Below are 20,132 nucleotides of genomic sequence, written 5' to 3'. Positions count from 1 at the left end.
TACCTTCCTCTTTGGTCTTGTTGGAATATATTTGCGTTTGCAGACCTCCCTGGTGGAGGCATATTGCAGGGCAGCCCATGGAAAGGGGGGGTGGGGGAGGAGGTTGGAAGGTGGGAGAAGTTGGGAGAGGTGGCATCTGCATTTCCCACCACCCCTGTGGGTGGGTGCTATTGGACGTCTGTAAACCAAAAAAGTGGTCAGATTTCGGAGGCTGTACCTATTCTAGACGCTGCAGCCTAATGAAGAATAGATTAAACCAAAAGCCTTTCATCCACCTTTCAACCATCTATACATATAAAACTTGGATTGACAGTGGAACCTCCTCGCTGCCAGCACCTAACCTAGTATTACTCCAATAATATATCCCCTTCTGTCTCTATAGTGGTTCGTGTGCACACCGAACAGCACCCACCATCACAGTGCTTGTATCTTCCGGAACTCGACAATTCGAACACAAAAGCACGGGTGCACCACACCACTATACAATTTAAATGGAACGATTATAAGTCCAAATCCAAAAGATAACGAAAGAAAGGTTCCTCTGTTTTGATCTATTTATTCCATCATGTGGTAGGGAAAACAGTACAGGAGACGCGTTTCGTCCCAGTGTGGGACTTCTTCAGGGCGAAGTATAGGAAATTCCTTGTATCTCCATGAATAACTGAGGCTATAAAAAGGAAATTGAAAAATCCATCAAGATATGTCAGCGATGTTTTGGTGCCCTCTAGTATGGAATCCCCAATAGTAACACAAGATGTAACATTCAAACTTCGTAAAGATTGTCAGGGCGTAATTTCATATAGGTGCTGCATAAATACTGATTCCTGCTCAAATGGTGGCATCCTTTTAGAGAGATTGCTTGTTGAGAAAGGTGAGATGTGGAGGCTGCCTGATCAAAGATAAGTGCCATGATGGCTGGGGCTGTAGTCATGTGCAGAAGCTTACTAAAGAAGTGAGGTTAAGGAGAACTTCAGCAAAGGATGTGAAGAGGTTCCTGTTAATAGCTTGTGGGAAAGAGTAATCGTGTGTTTTAGCAGCCTGAAACAGAAATGGTCTAGCACTGCCTCAGAGTTGAGGAGCATGAAGAGCAGCTAATGAGACAAGCATCAGGGATTATTAGTATAACCAAGACTAAACTTTATACCCAATTAATGGAATGTGGGCAAGTCATAAGAGTGAATAACAAAGGTTCGGGGTATCCTTCCCAGACGAGTGTACTACACTTGGAAAATAATGTGGTGATGTATGTCTTGATGAACACATGTAGAAGTAATAGTGAGAACCTGTTGAGGCGCTTTGAGATGTAGCAAGAATCTCGGGTCGGCTGAACAATTTGTGCTTCTTGGCAAATGACTCAGTCTTTAGTGCATACCCCCCAACACACTAACTGTAAAAGGCCTATATGGACTCTGTGTCAATGAGTCAAAGCCTATTAAGCCCAGAAATATATAAATGTTTTATTCCTTTTGCCACAATGGCTAAAACACTTCTTACTTGTTACTAAGTGTTCTGGGATTTGTATACACAATCCATTCGTTGAGCATTTATAGATGTCAAAAACTGTGCTATAGAATGCTCATATAAGGTGGCACCGAATATTGGCACCACTTATGGACACTGCAGTTAATTTATTACCAGCCCCCAGCCATTGTGTAATCAAATCGGTTACACTCGTTTTATTTTAATAGTGCCATGAAACTTTATCCAAGTATATAAACAAAAATGTGTGAATCTTTCATAGTCCTTATACCATCCTATATGTAAACTGCAATAAGCCATTGTGTAATCAGATTGGATAACACAATTTAGATCTAGTGCAGCTACGGAACTTTGTCTAAAGAACTAAACAAAATGGTGCGAGTCATCCAAAGGATCGGTGCCGCCACCTTTCCTAGTGAAATTAAAGAACCATCTACATCTACTTGAAAATGTTTAATCTTGAATCCAAGACCACCCCTTTGGCCAGGTCTTATCCAACTTTGAAAGTGTGTGTATCGTTGGTAACTATAGACAGACCAGAGGAAGCCCCTTTTGCTGAGAATATCCTCTCCTGTTTGCAGTATATCTACATACACATTGATCCATGACGAAATTGACATCCTCATTTGAGAGTTAGGCTAAGTTGTCAGAGATAAGGCAAGAAAAAAGAAAACCGGACTTCACCTGCTATCTACCTTGGTTCCATAGTTTAACAGCAGCGTTTCTTGGTTTTGAAAACAGTGAGCTAGTTGGAGAAACAATACACTTATACAGCGTTCAAAATGACAAAGTGAGAGAATGTGGCCTTATTGGCTCTAGGCAACAATACAAAGATAACCTCAAACCAGCAGATAAGGTGGGTGGGTGCCATAATGTTATCTCACATATGTAATTTAACTGGGAGCAATATCTTAGTCACTATTGATGCAGAGACCCAAGACATTGTACACAATCCTCTCCCAAAATGCAGCCATATTAATTATACTAGAACTCAACAGCACTGACTATGGTTCGCCTATAGAGTTCATCCTACAGTTATTTGAGCTAGCGCTCACTAAGAATTATTTCATGTTAAAGAAGAGATCTTTTATACAAATATGGATTTGCTTTGAGCACATGATTCACACTGTACATAGGTTAGTATTGGCCTCAAATTATATCACAAATATTCTCTGTGCTGCTAATCTATACAGAGAAAACGTCTTGAGGGGCATCCTTCAAGAAGCAGTATCTTCAGCGCAATGCTTATATCACTCAAGGTGTGCTTACTGTGATGTGGAGACCATTACAAATTTAGACCTGCAAAAATAAACGAAGATTTTGTATACTTGGAGCAAAACGGTCTGTAGTACCTAGAGTTTGACTATGTAAACACTTTCCAGTTCCTTCCAATCGGTCTTTTTTTTAAAAAAAAAAATGAACATTATTTCATGATTGCCGTGCCCAGAAGGCAGAGGGGTGGCATCTTTTTCCTAAAGTCACGCATTTGTCCAGTCATTTCGTGTTGAGTCCTGTTCAGCTTCATAAATGAGGTAATGTTACTAATGATGCATTCTGGTGGATCTGTTGTTGATAAAACAACAGTACTTCTACGGAAGACAGCAGCAAGAACATAAACCTCGACTTGTAAACTTTTACTCCACTTTAAGGCCCTCCAATATGTAATACCTTCTTAGGAACGTATTTCCGCTGCCCTTAGATTACTGTAATAATTCAGGTGAGGTGATTTATTTATATATTTATTTTGTTTAAAGATTCAGTTCTCTGACCTGCCCAGTGCATAGGTGTGGCTTTAGAACCACGTCAAGCTTTGAAGGAACCGAATCTCTTTACAGAGTTTTGTTTTTTTTTAATTCAATTTAATTTTTTTCAGCATAAAAACCAAAAGCATACCACTCAAACACAACCTTGGCAAGAAAAAGGTTGTTCGATATATAAGATCACATAAGCATACAAATACATTTATACTCCAGGGCATAATTCTGGTATACAAGGAGTATCTTGTATATAATACTATCATCGGTACAAGCAGTATCTCCTGTGGTTACAAATCGTAGCTCTACTAACTAATGCATTGTGGGGGGCTGATGGGTGCATAAGAACTCAAGCAGTGTAAACCGACCTCCGCTCATGGGGTCCTCCGTCTATGTTCCTGCCTCTGGTGACAAGACCATCTCAGCGGTGACCTGTGACTCTGATGTTGTCCCGTTAGTGGTACTTAACAAGTAAGTATCTCTTTACAGAGTTTGAGGATCATCTGTTCTTCCATTGCAATCCGTCACAGAAATCATGTAATCAGATGGGGGTGGGTGTTGGGTTCTTTCCATTAACTGAACCCCTTGCCGAATTCATTCCACGGCGAGCCTTCACTGCAATTAATTTCTGGCTATTGCCATCTATTTCTAGCTCAGATAGCAAAAATGTTTGTTGGATTTCTCATGCTTATTGAAGGTGAAGGCAAAGCATGGTCTACATGAGAACATCTGGAGTAAAGTGCAATTTTCGAAATGAGTTTGATACGTTGGTGTAATTGTTGTTCTCTTTATTTGCTCCACAGAGACGAGAAATGCCTAACTGGGGAGGTGGTAACAAATGTGGCTCCTGTGGCAGGACCGTGTACCACGCTGAAGAGGTACAATGTGATGGGAACAGTTATCATCGATGCTGTTTTCTATGTAGTAAGTAAAATTCAGCAATGGTCTATTTCTAGCTTGGAGTGGCCCCCTGGGAGGCGGTGGGGGAAACCATGACGTGACATTGGATGGGCCGCAGTGGAGCCTTAACCCTTCAACTATTAAAGCCGATTTGGTGCTGAAGAGAAATGATGCTCCTGACGAATGTGTTGCACGCAAACATAATGGCATATTTCCGAAATACTCTTCTGATTTGTGTAAACCCACTGCTTTTGAGCCCGCATATTTGAAGAAAAGGCAAAACCAATGGGTCTTGCCTTTGAAACCTGTTGGCTTCGCCAATGGTTTTAGGGATACTGCATAGCAGCATCCTCGTTGCTGTACAGCTTGGTTAAAGATTAAGCAGAAAGCGGGCTGCATCAATCGTTTTGTGGGAGTGTAACTACAAAATGGTGTGGTTGGGTGTTTACATTTTTATTTTTTATTTATTGTAAGATTATTAGGTAGAGGAGTAGACCTAGTTCCATTTCTCTAAAGAACAGGCACTGCGCATTCTGTAGGACTACCTGTACCTCTTTATTTATAACTCGTTGATATTTTTACCTTCCACTTTTGCAGGAGATCTCAAATAGTTTCTGTAAATGGTATGCAAACTGTTATTAATTCAGAGGACTCCTTTTTGCAGACCAATTTATTTGTTAACTTTTTTCAGGTTACTAAGTACAAACTACTACCTTTGTCCCTGGAGCGCTCTGCTACCTGTGCGTACTTCTTTCATGTCCCAGCCTTTACTTATGAGATGGGTCTACCTCAAAGTCTTGAAACTCCCTTTTTTTAGGTCTCGGCATCGAGACCTGTTGTCATGGAGTTCGCTCTCAAGGGACATAACCCGGGGCACGAGCGGTGATTCTGGTATTTGGACGAGCACGTACAGGCACGTCCACGTGCACATCTCCTGTCCTGCAGGCAAACCAGCATTCAGACAAGAGATGGCCACGCGCAGCACGCTGTTCACACGCACACGCACACACACACACACAGACGCACGCACGCACACACGCACGCATGCCCTTCCTCTCTGCCCCCCCTCTCTCGCCCCCTACCCCCCACTCACTGGGCTCTTTCAGCGGTTCGTTTCAAAGAAGGCGTGCGTGCAAGGCCTACCGGCCGAACACCGGCAGGTTCCCTGCCTGCTGGAAGACAACCACGGCGCTAAGGCCTCGCCTCGCCTACATCCTCCCTGCCCGCTCCACCAAGCTCTTAAGGTATGCTCTACTCAGCTCCTGCCCTGAGGTCCGTCCATCGTCTTGCCCTCGTGGAAATCGGACCAGGGACTAGGAAGCGGGAGACGAGTCCGTGGAATAGTCTCTTCAACAGCGAATCGGCGTGTGACTTCAGTGCGCCGGCGTTCAGGTCAATCCACGAAGTTCTGTTCCTGGGTCTGAAAGAGGGCTGACAGTCCGTGGATAGATGAAAGGATTATTGACAGTTTCTTAGCTGTAAGGGAAGTAAGTCTTTTTCCTTCATTAGGATTGTGCAGCGGGTCGTGACCTACAAACTAGGTGGTAGGATGCCGTCTCTAGTTGCAAGATTTTATTATCAGAGAGAGAGAATGAGAACGCATTACAATATAATGCAATGAGCAGGTATGTGAATGCAGGCAAGCTCCGCCAAAAAACGTCAAGGGAAGGACAAACAGAGCTGTTGAATTGGGAAAGGTAGTGTTGCAGGGGGCGGACAGTGTGCTAATTGTGTACTAGGGAATGTGTAACAAAACGTGAACAGGTGTGCGCATCCCTTGATGCTCTCCTGAATTACAAAGATGTATGGAAAGTTGAGGTAGAACAAGAGTAAACCTAACCATCCCCCTTTACAGTACATATATATAAATACTAACTAGCCTCTAGAGATCGCACTTACTTGTGGTTTTAGCCTGGGTGTCTATGGTTACTTCTCTTTCTGAGACAAAGGCTTCTTAAAATTCAGGTTTATATTGATGCCCATACGTAAATGCAGAATCTTGTGGAGTTTGCATTTAACAGCTACTAAAAAAGACCTTGTTTAATGCAGGATTTTCACCATTCACTTGTTCCATGATTCCTCAATGCTTACAAATGGTAACCTTTGGTGTGGCCCATGCGCCTTAAATGGACAGTGGTGTTTGTGTCATGAGTAACTAATCCTGTTTTAGATGACACTTAGGTAGTGTAGCCCCTATTTTTAGATAGTATGTCCTCATTTAATTGCCATTTATACTGAAAAATTGAAAGTTTAAAAATGATTAAATCTATATTATCAATCGCTAGAGAATCCGTTGAAACGTTTTTGCAATAGTCGGTACTAGCAATTAAATGGTTACATCTGTATTAACTGAAGTAAGTTGGCCAAATAGTTTGTACTTTCTGCTGTTTAGACAGGGGCAGATAACTAGCAGAAACAAATAATTGTGCATCTAGCAGCTGTCTTAAAAGCAGATATTGTATGCTATTTGGCAATCAACCATGTGAATACTGTAAAGGATATCTTTATTTAGCTGTTGATGGCTAAACAAATGCCTTTTTCACATTGCTCATCCTGATGTAGAGTTGCAGGGGAAAAGAGCCTCTTGTTTATTTTTGTAAACCTGTGCACTACCGTTAGTATGTTTTAGAATTGATATCGACTTTTGCATACATTTGCCATAATAACAAAAATGAAAGGTGTGTCAAAGGCACAGTTCTTGTTCAGGTGTTAACCTGTATGTGCCCTGGTGTTTGTGGCATCATTACCTACCCATTAGAGGTGGTTGTTTGTGTGCAAGTGGTGTTATGAATTTGATCTTTTTCCTTCCAGGCACACAGAGTAGTCTTTCCTTCCCATTTGCCATTTGATTTATTTGTAGCATGGCAGTGTTCGGTGAATAAGCTGGCCATTGTTTTTTGGTTTTTTTTTTGGGATCGTTGGAAAAAGAGGGAGGGCCATCTTTCTTGCCAGGGGATCATTCCACCTTCCTTTAGAGGGTGGATGTCTGGTTGCTCTGATAGTTACTGCTCCTGATGGGGTCCATAGAAGTGACGTTGCGTTTAGTCTTTTATTCTGTGGCCCACCCAGCACCTGCCTGATTGTCAGCTTTGACTGTTTCCACCTCATTTCTACAGCGCGTGCCTACCTCTTGTCGAGCCCTGAAGACTCGTTGCAGTGTGGCGGAGCAAAGATTACTGTTGCACCAAGGAGCTGTATGCAGATTGGGAATCCTGGAAGTGTGGGTCATACCAGCAGGCTCTGAGTGGTGGTAGCGATTGTCATGGGATTTGTAGTGAGGGGGTCTGTGTGTGTGTGGGGGGTCTGTGTGTGTGGGTGTGTGTGTGTGTGTGGGGGGGGGATCTGTGTGTGGGGGGGGGGATCTGTGTGTGGGGGGGGGCTCTGTGTGTGGGGGGGGCTCTGTGTGTGGGGGGGGGCTTTGTGTGTGGGGGGTTCGCTTTGTGTGTGGGGGGCTCGCTTTGTGTGTGGGGGGCTCACTTTGTGTGTGGGGGGCTCGCTTTGTGTGTGGGGGGCTCTGTGTGTGTGGGGGCTCTGTGTGTGTGGGGGCTCTGTGCATGTGGGGGGGCTCTGTGCGTGTGGGGGGGCTCTGTGCGTGTGGGGGGGCTGTGTGTGTGTGGGGGGGGCTGTGTGTGTGTGGGGGGGCTGTGTGTGTGTGGGGGGGCTGTGTGTGTGGGGGGGGCTGTGTGTGTGTGGGGGGGCTCTGTGTGTGGGGGGGGCTCTGTGTGTGGGGGGGGCTCTGTGTGTGGGGGGGCTGTGTGTGTGGGGGGGCTCTGTGTGTGTGTGGGGGGGCTCTGTGTGCGTGTGGGGGGGCTCTGTGTGCGTGTGGGGGGGCTCTGTGTGCGTGTGGGGGGGCTCTGTGTGCGTGTGTGGGGGCCTCTGTATGCGTGTGTGGGGGCCTCTGTATGCGTGTGTGGGGGCCTCTGTATGTGTGTGTGGGGGCCTCTGTATGTGTGTGTGTGGGGGCCTCTGGGTTTGTGTTACTATCCTTGTGGGGACTTGAGTGTGATAACACACTCACGCTGTGGGGACTTGATTGCGCTGTGGGGACCTGAACCCAAGTCCCCACAAGGCAATGTCTTCTAAATCATTTGAAATGACTTAAAAAACATCTGTGCCAATTTTTACAACTTTTTAAAAAAATGCCTTGTGGGGACCTGTGTTTCACCAAGTGTGTTTATTTTTTTGCTCGCTCTGCCCCTGTAGACAGGAGGTGGTACTGCAGCCTTAAACACACTTAGCATATTAAACACACTTCAGGATTTGGAGCTCATTTAGCAACAGAGAGGATAGTGATTTGAAGGAAGCAAACCTATCGGAAATCATAAAACTTGAATACAGTGACCTTTTTAAATGCACGTAATCTTTTTCCAAAGTTTGTAAACCACACAAATAGAAGCATGTGGGTCATATTGCATTATTTCTTAAGTATAACATTTGTAAATATGAAGAGTTTCGGATGGTTACATTAACCATGTATTTCCTGCGCAAAAATGTTCCTCAGTCTAACCTGCTGTTTATTTCATTCTGTGTCTGAATTCTCAGCCCACGAGAAAGGACACTTAAACGTGATGAAAGCATATTTTCATTTGCAGCTGGAAAAGAATTACAAAGCTGAAAGCGTTTTTATTCTGTCTTGTCATAGTGTAGTTTAAACAGCGTGCAAAAGTGCAATTTCAGGAATACAGGAAGGCAAAGGATGACGGTCTTTCTAATCTCATTAAAGCATGAAAGAATGAATTCCACTCGGGTTCCTGCAGTTAAAATAGTCATACCCTCCTGGTTCATTCTAAGGAATGAAGTGAAACCAGTCAGGGAAGTTAAAAACACCTTCCGATGTCAAGGCCAATTTGCATGTGAAAGCGTAGGAGCAGCTCGCTCAAGGTGCTGTAATTGCTCTGTTCAAAATGAAATGCATGTCATCCCCTCCTCCCACGACCTCAGGTTAAAGGGAACACCATCACCTTTCACTGTATGGAGACAGCCAACTCCTTAACTCCCTTCAGCTGTGTTCTGCTTCTGAACCAAATAAATTGAGAAGCGTCCTAGTGGTTATTTCTATGTTTTCACATGTTAGCATTCGGCTATTGGGAAGTTACTCATTTTCTCTTAGGGGAGTGGGTGAGATAAAGGTAGTTGCATACTAATTTAGCACATTCATCTTTATTTATTTCTCAGTTTTATGGAGCGCAAATTTGACCTGAAGGTACTAGAGTGCTTAACATGAGCACCAGTTACATTACACAAGTACACATTTGTTTCATATATGAAAAATAACCACCTAGGCAATTGTATTGTCTTGTCTGTCCAATGACATCTAGGAGAGGCAAACAAACTAACACCTAAAATAATACTTAAGAAAAACTAAGGTTCTGATTGTTTATTAACAAAGTTATGTTTAAAAACACATGTTCTATAAAAGGACTTTGTTTCCTTATAAAATATACAGATCAAATCAGACAATAGTCAAGGAACAAATCACAAAGTAAAACAATAACAGAAAAACACAGCAACTGGCACAACAGTCAATTCAAATTCGACGCGCGTTTCGGCGACCAGCGCCTTCCTCAGGAATTGCCACGTATTACTTAGACAACTTTCACCTGTATAAAAAAAGGATATAAGATAGTTCCTTTCATATGGATTATTAATTCAAACGTATTCGTTTTATGATGAACTCTTCCTAATATCTTAATTCTCACGATGACGCAACTGTTGATTTTCACACGGTGATAAAAACGCAGCTTAGACACTCATGGATACATAAAGCGCCACTTTTAGTTGATAGTGAAGATATCGCTTTGTATGAATGGACGTCTTTTGTATTTTTCTAGTATGTCAAAATCGGGGACCTCAGACCTCCGGTATATCAATAATATATAAAATTCGTAGATTTCAATTTTCTGGTAAATCAATAAAATGCGGATTTGTAAAACTGCACGGATAAGCAGTAATTTCACAAGGCTAAAAGCATTGATAGTGCTTAGCCAAGAGAGACCGGAGGCGGACGGCGTCTTACGTCATTCGGCGGTTGATGGCGGGAAGATTTGTTTCATAGGCATGGGGAGATTTGGGGGCACAGGCACTAAGCCTTTTTCCATTTGTAAATGGAAAAAGGCCTTTTCAGATGCAGGTAACTTTTGTCATTCACAATTTAGGGAACTGCAATTTTTTGTGATTACCTAAATTTGCGAATCCCTATTTGCTGATGCATGTAGCCTTTCCTAAATACGAACTGTGCATTTAGGAAATGCTAATTACCATCAACTTCAAGTTGATGGTAATTTCTGCATGCTTTGAAAAATGCACAATAATGGATTTTTGAAAGTGCCATGTAGCACACAGTAAGGGCATGTGTGTGCTTCACATGTGCACACTTACCTTTCGTTGGGGGGTGCAGCAGGGGGTGCCTTAGGCCCCCAGACACCCTTGGATTTCCATTTGCAATTTGCGATTACCAATTTGGTAATCGCAATTTCCGAATGCATTACCATTCATTCCTATGGGCCTGTAGGCCTATGCAGACCCTCCAAGATTGTGCAGTTTGCCACGAAATCGGCACTTTTGTAAAAATGCCACTATTTTTACAAAAGTGCCTGCGACATCGGCACTTTTGTAAAAATACGGCGATTTTTACAAAAGTGCCAGCGAAATCGGCACTTATGTGACAGGGTTTCTATGTCTCTGCTCACCCATATCCCAAGGTCTGTCACCGAGCGTATTGCTTTGATAATGGTGCCCATTTTAAGCCATGAATTAATTAGCAGTCATTGGGCAACGCATCAGTACTTCAAAACCTCATAGCACCGTAAACCATGTTAGGGTACTCGTTTCATGTTAGGGTACTCTATGGTGTGGTGGAGCCCGTTCAAGAAAATAGTGTTTGGGAGTGACTCTTTGCAAGTCGTCGTAACCAGTATCCAAGCATGGGATGATACTCAAAAAAGTCAAGGTTGCACATTGCAAATGACAGATGGGAAGAATCCTTTCACTGCACTAACTTTCTGAAAGCACAGCATTAAAATCATAGGAAACTTGAGGCATACAATGTGAGTCTTGGGGCACTTAGGCCTCAATGTCAGACGAACTGCAGTGTTCTGAAGGTCATGATTTTGAGTCCCATCAAGGCATCCTCGGTATTTTATCCTTTTTAGGTAGGTGAATTGAGTAGCATAAACTTAGCAATGGTAATCTTTATTATTTTAGTGCTTAGGAACAGCTTACATGAAGTATATAGCGCCGTTTCTTGAACTCAGTTTTTAGTAGGCGAGAAAGAGTGAGCTAGACACAGAATGAAGGGAGAGAGAAAGAGAGAGTGAGAGAAAGAGGGGGGAACATTTTTATTTTGTTTTAAAAGAAAGAATTTGGGCGCACTGGGGTCAATTTTTGTTTTGCTATTAAAAAGAAACAAACATCATTTGCCTCTAAAATGCCACTAAATTACAATTTCTGTGCCGCTAAATTCATGTTTTTGTGCCGCTATATTCTCATATATCCATATATTCATTCCTATGGGGTCACATTAGCTAATAGCGATTTGCAATTTCTCAATCGCTATTAGCTAATGATAAGGAATTGCACTTTTTATTATACTACATGTATAGGCATTTGCGATTACCAAATAGCGTTTCCTTAAGTGATTTGCCCAGAATCATACGATGCTGAGCTGCTGCTGAGACTCAAACCAGATTACCCAGTTCCAAAGTCAGCAGTTTTGGCCGTAACACTAATTCACCTCACCCTTAGATTATTCACTTTGTTGTATTAGCAGAATAAGATCAATAGGTGATATGTTTTTTTTTTTTTGGGGGGGTTCAAATCTGCTTTATTGAAATAAACAGAGTATGGTACACAGCTTGTGTCGCCTACAACCCGGAGGCCGGCAGCAGGAGAAGATTAACAATACACAGCCTGGAAGCCGGCATCCCGGGGGCCCGGCGGCACATTATAGACTTATATGGCGTTGGATCCGCATCCGGTGATGTAGGGCAAGTGAGGATGAGCAGCAGTCGAACAGGTTTTTTTGAGCGAGAGAAGAGTCTCACTACTGTTTTGTAGTTTGTAAAACAAGAACCAAAAACACCCCAACCAGGTAACAACGAAGAGGCAGTGCATGACCGTGCAGCAGTGAGGTGTGAAAGTGGTGTACTGTGGTAGTCCTAGCAGGTGGTGGCGCGTGGGGAGAAATGTGTCCAGAGCTTCCGCCCCAGTGCTGTTGGAGTCTGCAGAGTGTTAACTTTGGAAATCGCAGGGTGTTCAGGACATCGCTTGCCAGAGGGGTGAAATCGTGTCGCGATGGCGAGGGAGGGTGTATAAGCATAGAGAGGGAGAGGGGGGCAGCACGGTCGAGGCAGGGCACCCACACCATCGGGGAGTCCATGGGGGCAGAGGGCCATACATAAAGAGGGAAGGCAACAAGCCATATCCGGAGCTACAAGTCAAGTTCTGGGAGAGAGTTCTGGGTGCTGTGGAGTGATAGGTCCGTCACCCGACTGCATGTCTGTGTTTGAGCGCCTAAGCAGGTAGTGCACCAGAGGATCCCATATGTCCCTGGGTCGGCATGAGAGAGGCAGTAGCTCAGCAAAGGTGGTATGCTGATCTTGGCAATATGTCAAGTCAGTTAGCCAGTCCTTGAACTTGGGCGCTCTACCCCTGCTCCAGCGGCAAGCAACACGCCGCTTGGCCAAGAGCAACGCTGTGTCAACAAATTTTCTGCAATCTCTAGGCAACTGCATTGTATAACCGAGGACGGATAGGTGATATGTTAAATGGTCGATGCAGACAAGAAATATTTTTTAAACTTGTGCTGATTGTATATTGCATATAACAAAGCAAAAGAAAGTTTGAAAACATCTAACCTTCACTGATATACCCGAGTGACCCTGCCACTCTATTCCAGTGACATAAACCCTTAGGGCCCGACACACTAGAAGGTACTCTTTGAGTGCCCCCAATTCACATACTAATCACCCCTAAACCACTGCTCCACATATGCTCTTTTCAGAAGCCTTACAAAGCCATAGTAATCCACAGGTTACAAAAATCAACTGGCTCTTGTCTCGACCCTATCTCAGGATCAGGTATTACACAGTACAAATTACTGGCTCATGCATAACACAGAGCGATTCCCCTCTTCTTACATATAGCATTGAGTGGTTGTCTTTCATGGAAAACAGCAATATTTCAGATTTACAAACTTCAAAAATCTAATTCTCTCACAGACCAGCTATTTTTCAAATTATTCCTCACATCAAAATGGGATTTCAGCCATGGCATATGTACTGCAATGGGTGAATGTCATAACCTGCTTTGAACACAGTTCTTGGATGCCCCTTAAAGTATATGCTTCACTTCTTTCAGGTGAAAAAATGAGAAAAAGGCTTTCTGTCACAACCTAAAATAATTACATACTTGATAGTAAAAACACATCCATGTAAACTTGAAAATGTGATATTTGTTTCTAGAGGAATAGCTATATTCTGAACATGTTCTGTTCATTGAATTCCTTCTTGATACAAGGTGTACAGTTTTGTAAAATAAGGAAATCACATTTAGTGACATTCATGTCAGAAAGAAAATGGGATACAGATTTCTCTCTCAGCATGCATCTCTAATCTGCTGCTATGCTCTTGGGACAATGACCTGTAGAGGGTCTCAACTGAGTAGCAAGTTGGAAACTTGCAAAGCACCTGATAATGATCTGCTTATCCTTGTGCCCTAAGCAGTCGCTTCTTGGGTTGCTTTCACTATTTATGTACTTCTATCGAATATGTGACGTTACAACGCGATCAAAATGATTGTGGTACGTTACATCGCAGTTTTTACAATGCAAGTCGTCACAACGACTTGCGCTGGAGAGCGCTGGACTTATGAATAGAATGATTTACTATTCCAACACCAGTCTACGTACAGTAGGGAAGGTGTTGGAATAGTAAATCATACTATTCCTTAGGTTGGAGCGCCATCCAGCGCAAGTCGTTGTAACGACTTGCGTTGTAATACCAGCGATGTAAAGGCATTGCGATGCAATGCCAGCGTGGTAATGGATGTTTCCCGCCTCTATCCATCTATACTAGGCTTTGCTGCCTTTCAGTAGTAAGCAAAGATATTAATGTAATGACACTAGCAACAATTTCGAAATTCTCCATGTTGTACTGCAACATATTTCTCACAGTACACACGCAACCTGGGCTTCATCCTGGACTCCTCCCTCTCCATGACCAAGCAAGTCAACGCCGTCTCCTCGTCATGCTTCAACACCCTGCGCATGCTACGGAAGATCTTCCGGTGGATCCCCACCGAGACCAGGAAGACTGTCACCCAAGCACTCGTCACCAGCCGACTGGACTACGGCAACGCCCTCTACGCCGGAACCACCGCAAAGCTCCAGAAGAGACTCCAACGGATCCAGAACGCCTCAGCCAGACTCATCCTCGACATCCCACGACACAGCCACATCTCCGGACACCTAAAAGACCTGCACTGGCTCCCGGTCAACAAGAGAATCACCTTCCGTCTCCTTACCCACACACACAAAGCTCTTCACGACCAAGGCCCGAGCTACCTCAACAACCGCATCAACTTCTACGCTCCCAAACGACACCTCCTATCAGCCAGTCACGCCCTCGCCGCCGTCCCCCGCATCCGAAGAACGACAACAGGAGGAAGGTCCTTCTCCTACCTGGCCGCCAAGACCTGGAACTCCCTCCCGACCGACCTGCGCCTGACTTGTCATAGTCATAGTTTGCCTACATAAGACTGGTTTGTGCAGAAAATGTCTTGCTACAAGGCAGTCTAATAACTGAGCCTTCATAAGGGGTGAAAGAAAAGGGGTAAAAAGGTTTTGTCTGCATAAATGTCTTAGCAAACACAATAAAGTAGATCATATCGCTAAGGGAGGTGGTGTAAAGCAAGAAAAGGAGATGACCAAAGTCAGAACCTTGGTGGACACCAGCTGGTAGTTGGGGTGGGGGGGTGGGGGGGGGGGGGGAGTGAGATGATTTGATGGATTGCCAGTCCACAGAGACAGTCCCGCAAAATAGGTAGGAGAACCAGTTCTATGTCGAGCCTATGATGCTTAGGGGCCTTGGGATGTCAAGTAAGGTAGGTGGTTAATGCTGTCAAATGTTGCAGATAGTCCAGGACTATAGATGGCTCTGAGGATGTTGCAGTAGGCTGGTTTTATGAAGTTAGCTATGTGAACGAGGGAAATTTCAGTAGAGTGGAGGGCTCAGAATCCCATCTGGAACACATGGAACAGGTTGTAAGAATTGAAGGTGCTTGAAGATGAGACATTAGATTTTTGGAAAAAGAAGGGCAGTAGAGAAATTGGATGGGGGGCAGGGTTTGCTGTTTTTTTAAAGGGATCTCCAACATCGTTTTAAAGTATATGGGGTAGGTGTCAAATAGGAGAGAGTGAGGAATATAGATGTCAGGTTGTCAGACAGTCGTACTCTAGAGGTTTGAGAAGGAAGTTTTATGTTTGTTTACAGTTTCAGAGAAAGGTCCAGTGGTTTGTACAGGCAAAGTCACCAAGCGTGGAAAGAGGAAAAGTTAGTAGTGAGGCTAGGGTTCATCTGATGGTGATTTTTAACGAGAGACTGGTTGCAAAGTCTGGTGCAGAGAGTAAAGATGCAGACATAGCTGTTCTAGGAGGAGCAAGAAGATCGTTAAGTGTGTGTCTTTCTGATTTTGGAAGGAGACAGACCTAGCATTGTTAAGCATTCTAAATAGCTTGCCCAGGGTTTCTTAGTATGTATGTAGGTTTCCATTAGTCATGTTCATCTGCCATCTACAGAGGAGTGTTCTTTGTGCTGCCTTGCCTTACTTTGTTTTTTTTTTACAAGGCCACGCTTATCAGGATTTTCATGGCTTTTTAAATCTACAATGGATTTTGCATCTGGACTGCGCCAAATAAGGGTTGCAACCCCGACACAAAATCTTAGTAAATCCGAACCTGGCTAGTGTATAAAAATTAATCTCTGAGATGAACATGTGGTGATGATGCAGTCATTTTTTAGGTAAAAAATTGATTTTCATCCCCTAAATGAGGGCCACTTGAGGGCAATGGATGAAGGGCTTCTTTTGTTAAATGATAAGCTAATTAGTTTTAGAATATATGGTTTAGAAGACCGTCAAGCCCAGTTCTGCACTTCATATTTGGTTTGTGCACAAAAATCGCTGGTTCTAAAACTAAGACGTGCTATTGCATACAGAAATAGACTTTCATAGCTAAAAACGTACCACTGTTCCTGTTCCCAGTCAGATTTTTCATTAATCTTAAAAATGTAACTCAAAAATGTGGATCTAAAAAATTGTAATCCAGCCCTTTCTACACAGAATAGTGTTTCTTACCTTTTACGGTTTTCGTGAATTAGTGCTAAATGGACTAATTTGTCCAGATCCTTCAGTCATTACTATTTCAAAACATTTACTTTTGTCTCTGCTGAACACAATCACCAGACTGGTTGACAGATGTCTAAGTTTATGGACCACTAGAGGACTATGACTTCAGAACTGTGAGTCCTTCAAATCATTAACAAAGGATATGCTCTCCCCTCCAAGATATGTCAACCCAAAGTCTCCCCGCAATCTGTTCTTCTCCTCCAGCCATTCATGGCCTTATCTTGTCATAGAGAATCCTAAACTTTCTTACCAGTGGTGTTATTGGGAAGTATGAAAGGGCCAGAGGGGACCTGGGTGCAGCTTCTGCTACTTGTTCGTCTCCAAGGAAGAATAGAGCCTGAGACATATTTGCGATCAGAGTGCCCTCACCTCCTTCATGAGGAAAGAAAAATTATAAGTGCTCTTCATCAGCCAAGCTCTTCAGGTCCTGGACCTTCAGTAAACAATGTTGTCCTAGGACTCACAGGATGCCGAGTTTCATAATGCAGTCCTTGAGATTTGTTGCAGGCTAGAACTACTACCAGTTTTTAGTCCATCCTATTGGCCTCCCTTTAGGTTCTCAGGTTTTTACTAAGGTCCTGGTGTTGTCCACAGGACATCTTTGCAGACTGGGAATAGATATTTTATAGTATGTGGATGACTGCTTGGAGAAGGCAGACTCTTTCCAGCTAGTTTTCGCTCACTTGCTGCACATGGTCACCCTCCGCTCCACTTTGAACCATTTGATTAAGTACCAAGAATGACATCTTGAGCCATCTCAATTCTCCATTTTAATGAGGGTGGTCCAGGACAGAAATATCTTGAAGGCTTTCTCTCCAGAGTATTGTGTGAGGGACATCTGTGGCTATAAACCCAATGTTTTTTTTCAGAAGATGTCATTTGCGGTCCTGACTAAGGGTGACATATGTACTTAAAAGAAGGTTTCGACCTGGCAAAAGGTTTATTTTGCTAAGTCAAGATGACAGGTTAAAACTGCACATACAGGCTCTGCAGTGGTAGGCCTGAGACATGTTTAAAGGGCTACTTAAGTGTGTGGCAGAAATAGTGCTTCAAGCCCACTAGTGGCATTTAATTTACAGGCCCTTGTCACATGTAATACCAACTTACTAGGGACTTATCAGTAAATTAAGTATGCCAATAAGGTATAAGCTACTGTAATCATGTTTTAAGGAGAGAGCACAAGCACGTTAGCATTGATTAGCAGTGGTAAATTGCACAAAGTCCTAAGGGAAACAAAAGAAATTCAGGAAAATGTAGGAGAAAGGTAAAACGTCTGGGAATGACCTTGCAAAAAGGGCTAGGTTCAACAGGTGGGGGGGGGGGGGGGCAGCAGCTTGCTTCTAGGGGCTCTGCTATTCCACAGTGCTTCATGTGTGGTGCAGAAGCACATTTTTGGGCTAGTATCATACTATGTCATGAGGGAATGAATGGCTGGCACAGTGTTGCATTTATTATCATCTTCTATTGGAAGTGTTCTGATTTCTTAGATGAGTGACCAGTAAGGGGCTCTTATCTTACCTTGGGGAACAGTGCCTATTTGATATGTGCACTAAAAAAGGGGATAATCAGAGAAGGCCTAGTAATCCATTTGGCAAAGTCTGCAAGGTAAAGATCCTTAAAAAATGTGTAAAATGATAGGATGTGCGATCTTCTCAATTTTATTTTGTGTAATTATGCAACATTTCAGGACAACTACACTAAATCACATGTGAATATGTAAAATGAGAACCCATTATTTAATGCTACATTGTATAAAATTAGTTTTGCTGTAAAAACACAGCATGAAAAAACACAAGTGGTACAAGCAACAGCTGCTCATGTTCAAGCCATTCGCATTATTCCCATGCACTTGTGGTAATTGTATGCTGAAAATAGCCTGATATTATTTATGTGAAGTGGAGCAATTTTGGGCATTTTTTGTAACAAGCATAGAACAAAGGGGCATATTATCAAGGGGGTTTATCTCCGCTTTTTTGGCTTTAAAATCCAAGAAAGCGGAGATAAAATTATCTCCCTATTACCTAGCTGTCGCTAACACCAGTTAGCGACGGCTAGTAGGAGATAGCGACCATCTTGGGCCCCACTTTGCATGTCAGTGATATTTATCACTAATGACATGCAAAGTGGGCGTGCCAAGATGTTAGCGACTGAAAACAGTCGCTAACATCGCTATCTCCTATTACCAACTTTTGGAGATATTCGCGCTAAGCGCGAATATCTCCAAAAGCTAACACCTGCCCTGAGCAGTTCTTAGCCATGTTATCCATTGGGAGGTGGATAACATGGCTAAGAGCATTAGCTCGATAATGCATTAATATCGCTGACTTTTCAGCGATATTCATGCATTGCGGCGATTTTTATCGCATTTGCGATAAACCTTGGTAATACCAAGGTTTATTTGCGGTAAAAATCGCCACAGCTCAGCAGTAAAGTTTTGTATCTAACCAAGCAATAGCGATAATTATCGCTATTGCTTGGTAATATGCCCCAAAATTCCCAAAATTATGTAACATATGCATGTAATTTAAATTTTTCCAGGTCTAAAAATGATGACAAATGATAATAATGGGTGTTGGTGAAATGAGAAGCAGTATTGTTTGTTGACATAGAAAGAAAGAGGAAAGGAAATATGTTCTCACTCTTTTGAAGTCTTAAAGAGACTAACGATTTGTAATTTTTACCCTTTCATCATCTGTGCCCCTATTTAAATCCATTTTTGCCAGAACATTGCAGAGAGACAATAGCTCCAATTTGCCAGATGCATTAATGACAGATTGAGCACGGTACACATACTAATTACCAATACCAACACTTAAATGCAATAAGTGCTGTCCTTACCAGAGTGACATCACATTGATAACAATGGAAGCTACTCCACCCACTGATCCAATCCTAGAGTTATTCCTGCCCTCTGATTCTCTGCCCACAATTTCCCTACTTTTTTTCCCCACTGCCACAGAGATGATATGTTATTAAAGCGATGTACTAGTCCCCACAAAGCTAGTGTGTTATTCTAGTGTTGTTCAAGTCTTCACAGAGAAAGTGTTATTACAGCAATGTGTAAGTCCTCACAGAGAGAATGCAGGAAGTTGATTGTGTTTAAGTCTTCATTAAAATAGGGCCCGATTCACAAAGGTAAGCTTAGACAAAAAGTCTAACTTTACTACTTTTCAGTATTCACAAAGCCCCATACAGAGAATGTGAAGCTGATGATGTTCAAGTCCAAACAATGCGTGTGTGTAATTACAAGAATGCTCAAGTCCCTACAGATATGGTATGTTATTATAGTGATGCCCAAGTCCCCACAAAGATAGTGTGTTATTATAGCGATGTTTAAGTCCCCACAGAGATAGTGCATGAAGATAATTGTGTTTAAGTCTGCATTAAAATAGGGCCCGATTCACAAAGGTAAACTTAGACAAAAAGTCTAACTTTACTACTTTTGGTTATTCACGAAGGTAAACTTAGACCAAAAGACTAACTTTACTACTTTTCAGTAGTCACAAAGCCCAATACAGAGAATGTGAAGCTGATGATCTTCAAGTATAAACAGAGCTTGTATGTAATTACAGGAATTCTCAAGTCCCCACAGAGAAG

The 20,132-nt window shown here is 42.9% G+C and overlaps 1 protein-coding gene across 1 annotated transcript in view; it reads left to right on the top strand.

Annotated features, from left to right (window-relative positions):
• The window catches only part of CSRP2 (cysteine and glycine rich protein 2), a 159,378-nt gene that overhangs the window by 22,915 nt on the left and 116,331 nt on the right, over positions 1-20,132 (top strand). Inside the window, exon 2 of the mRNA XM_086919568.1 lies at positions 4,037-4,157. Within this exon, the coding sequence (XP_086775694.1) occupies positions 4,046-4,157 (112 nt within the window). The 5' untranslated portion in view covers positions 4,037-4,045. The remainder of the gene's footprint in view (positions 1-4,036; positions 4,158-20,132) is intronic.

The sequence above is a fragment of the Lissotriton vulgaris genome, chromosome 1_1 (assembly GCF_964263255.1).
Source record: "Lissotriton vulgaris chromosome 1_1, aLisVul1.2, whole genome shotgun sequence".
Lineage (NCBI taxonomy): Eukaryota > Metazoa > Chordata > Amphibia > Caudata > Salamandridae > Lissotriton > Lissotriton vulgaris.
Note: the sequence above shows the minus strand (reverse complement) of the source record. Positions and strands in the feature narration are given on the sequence as shown.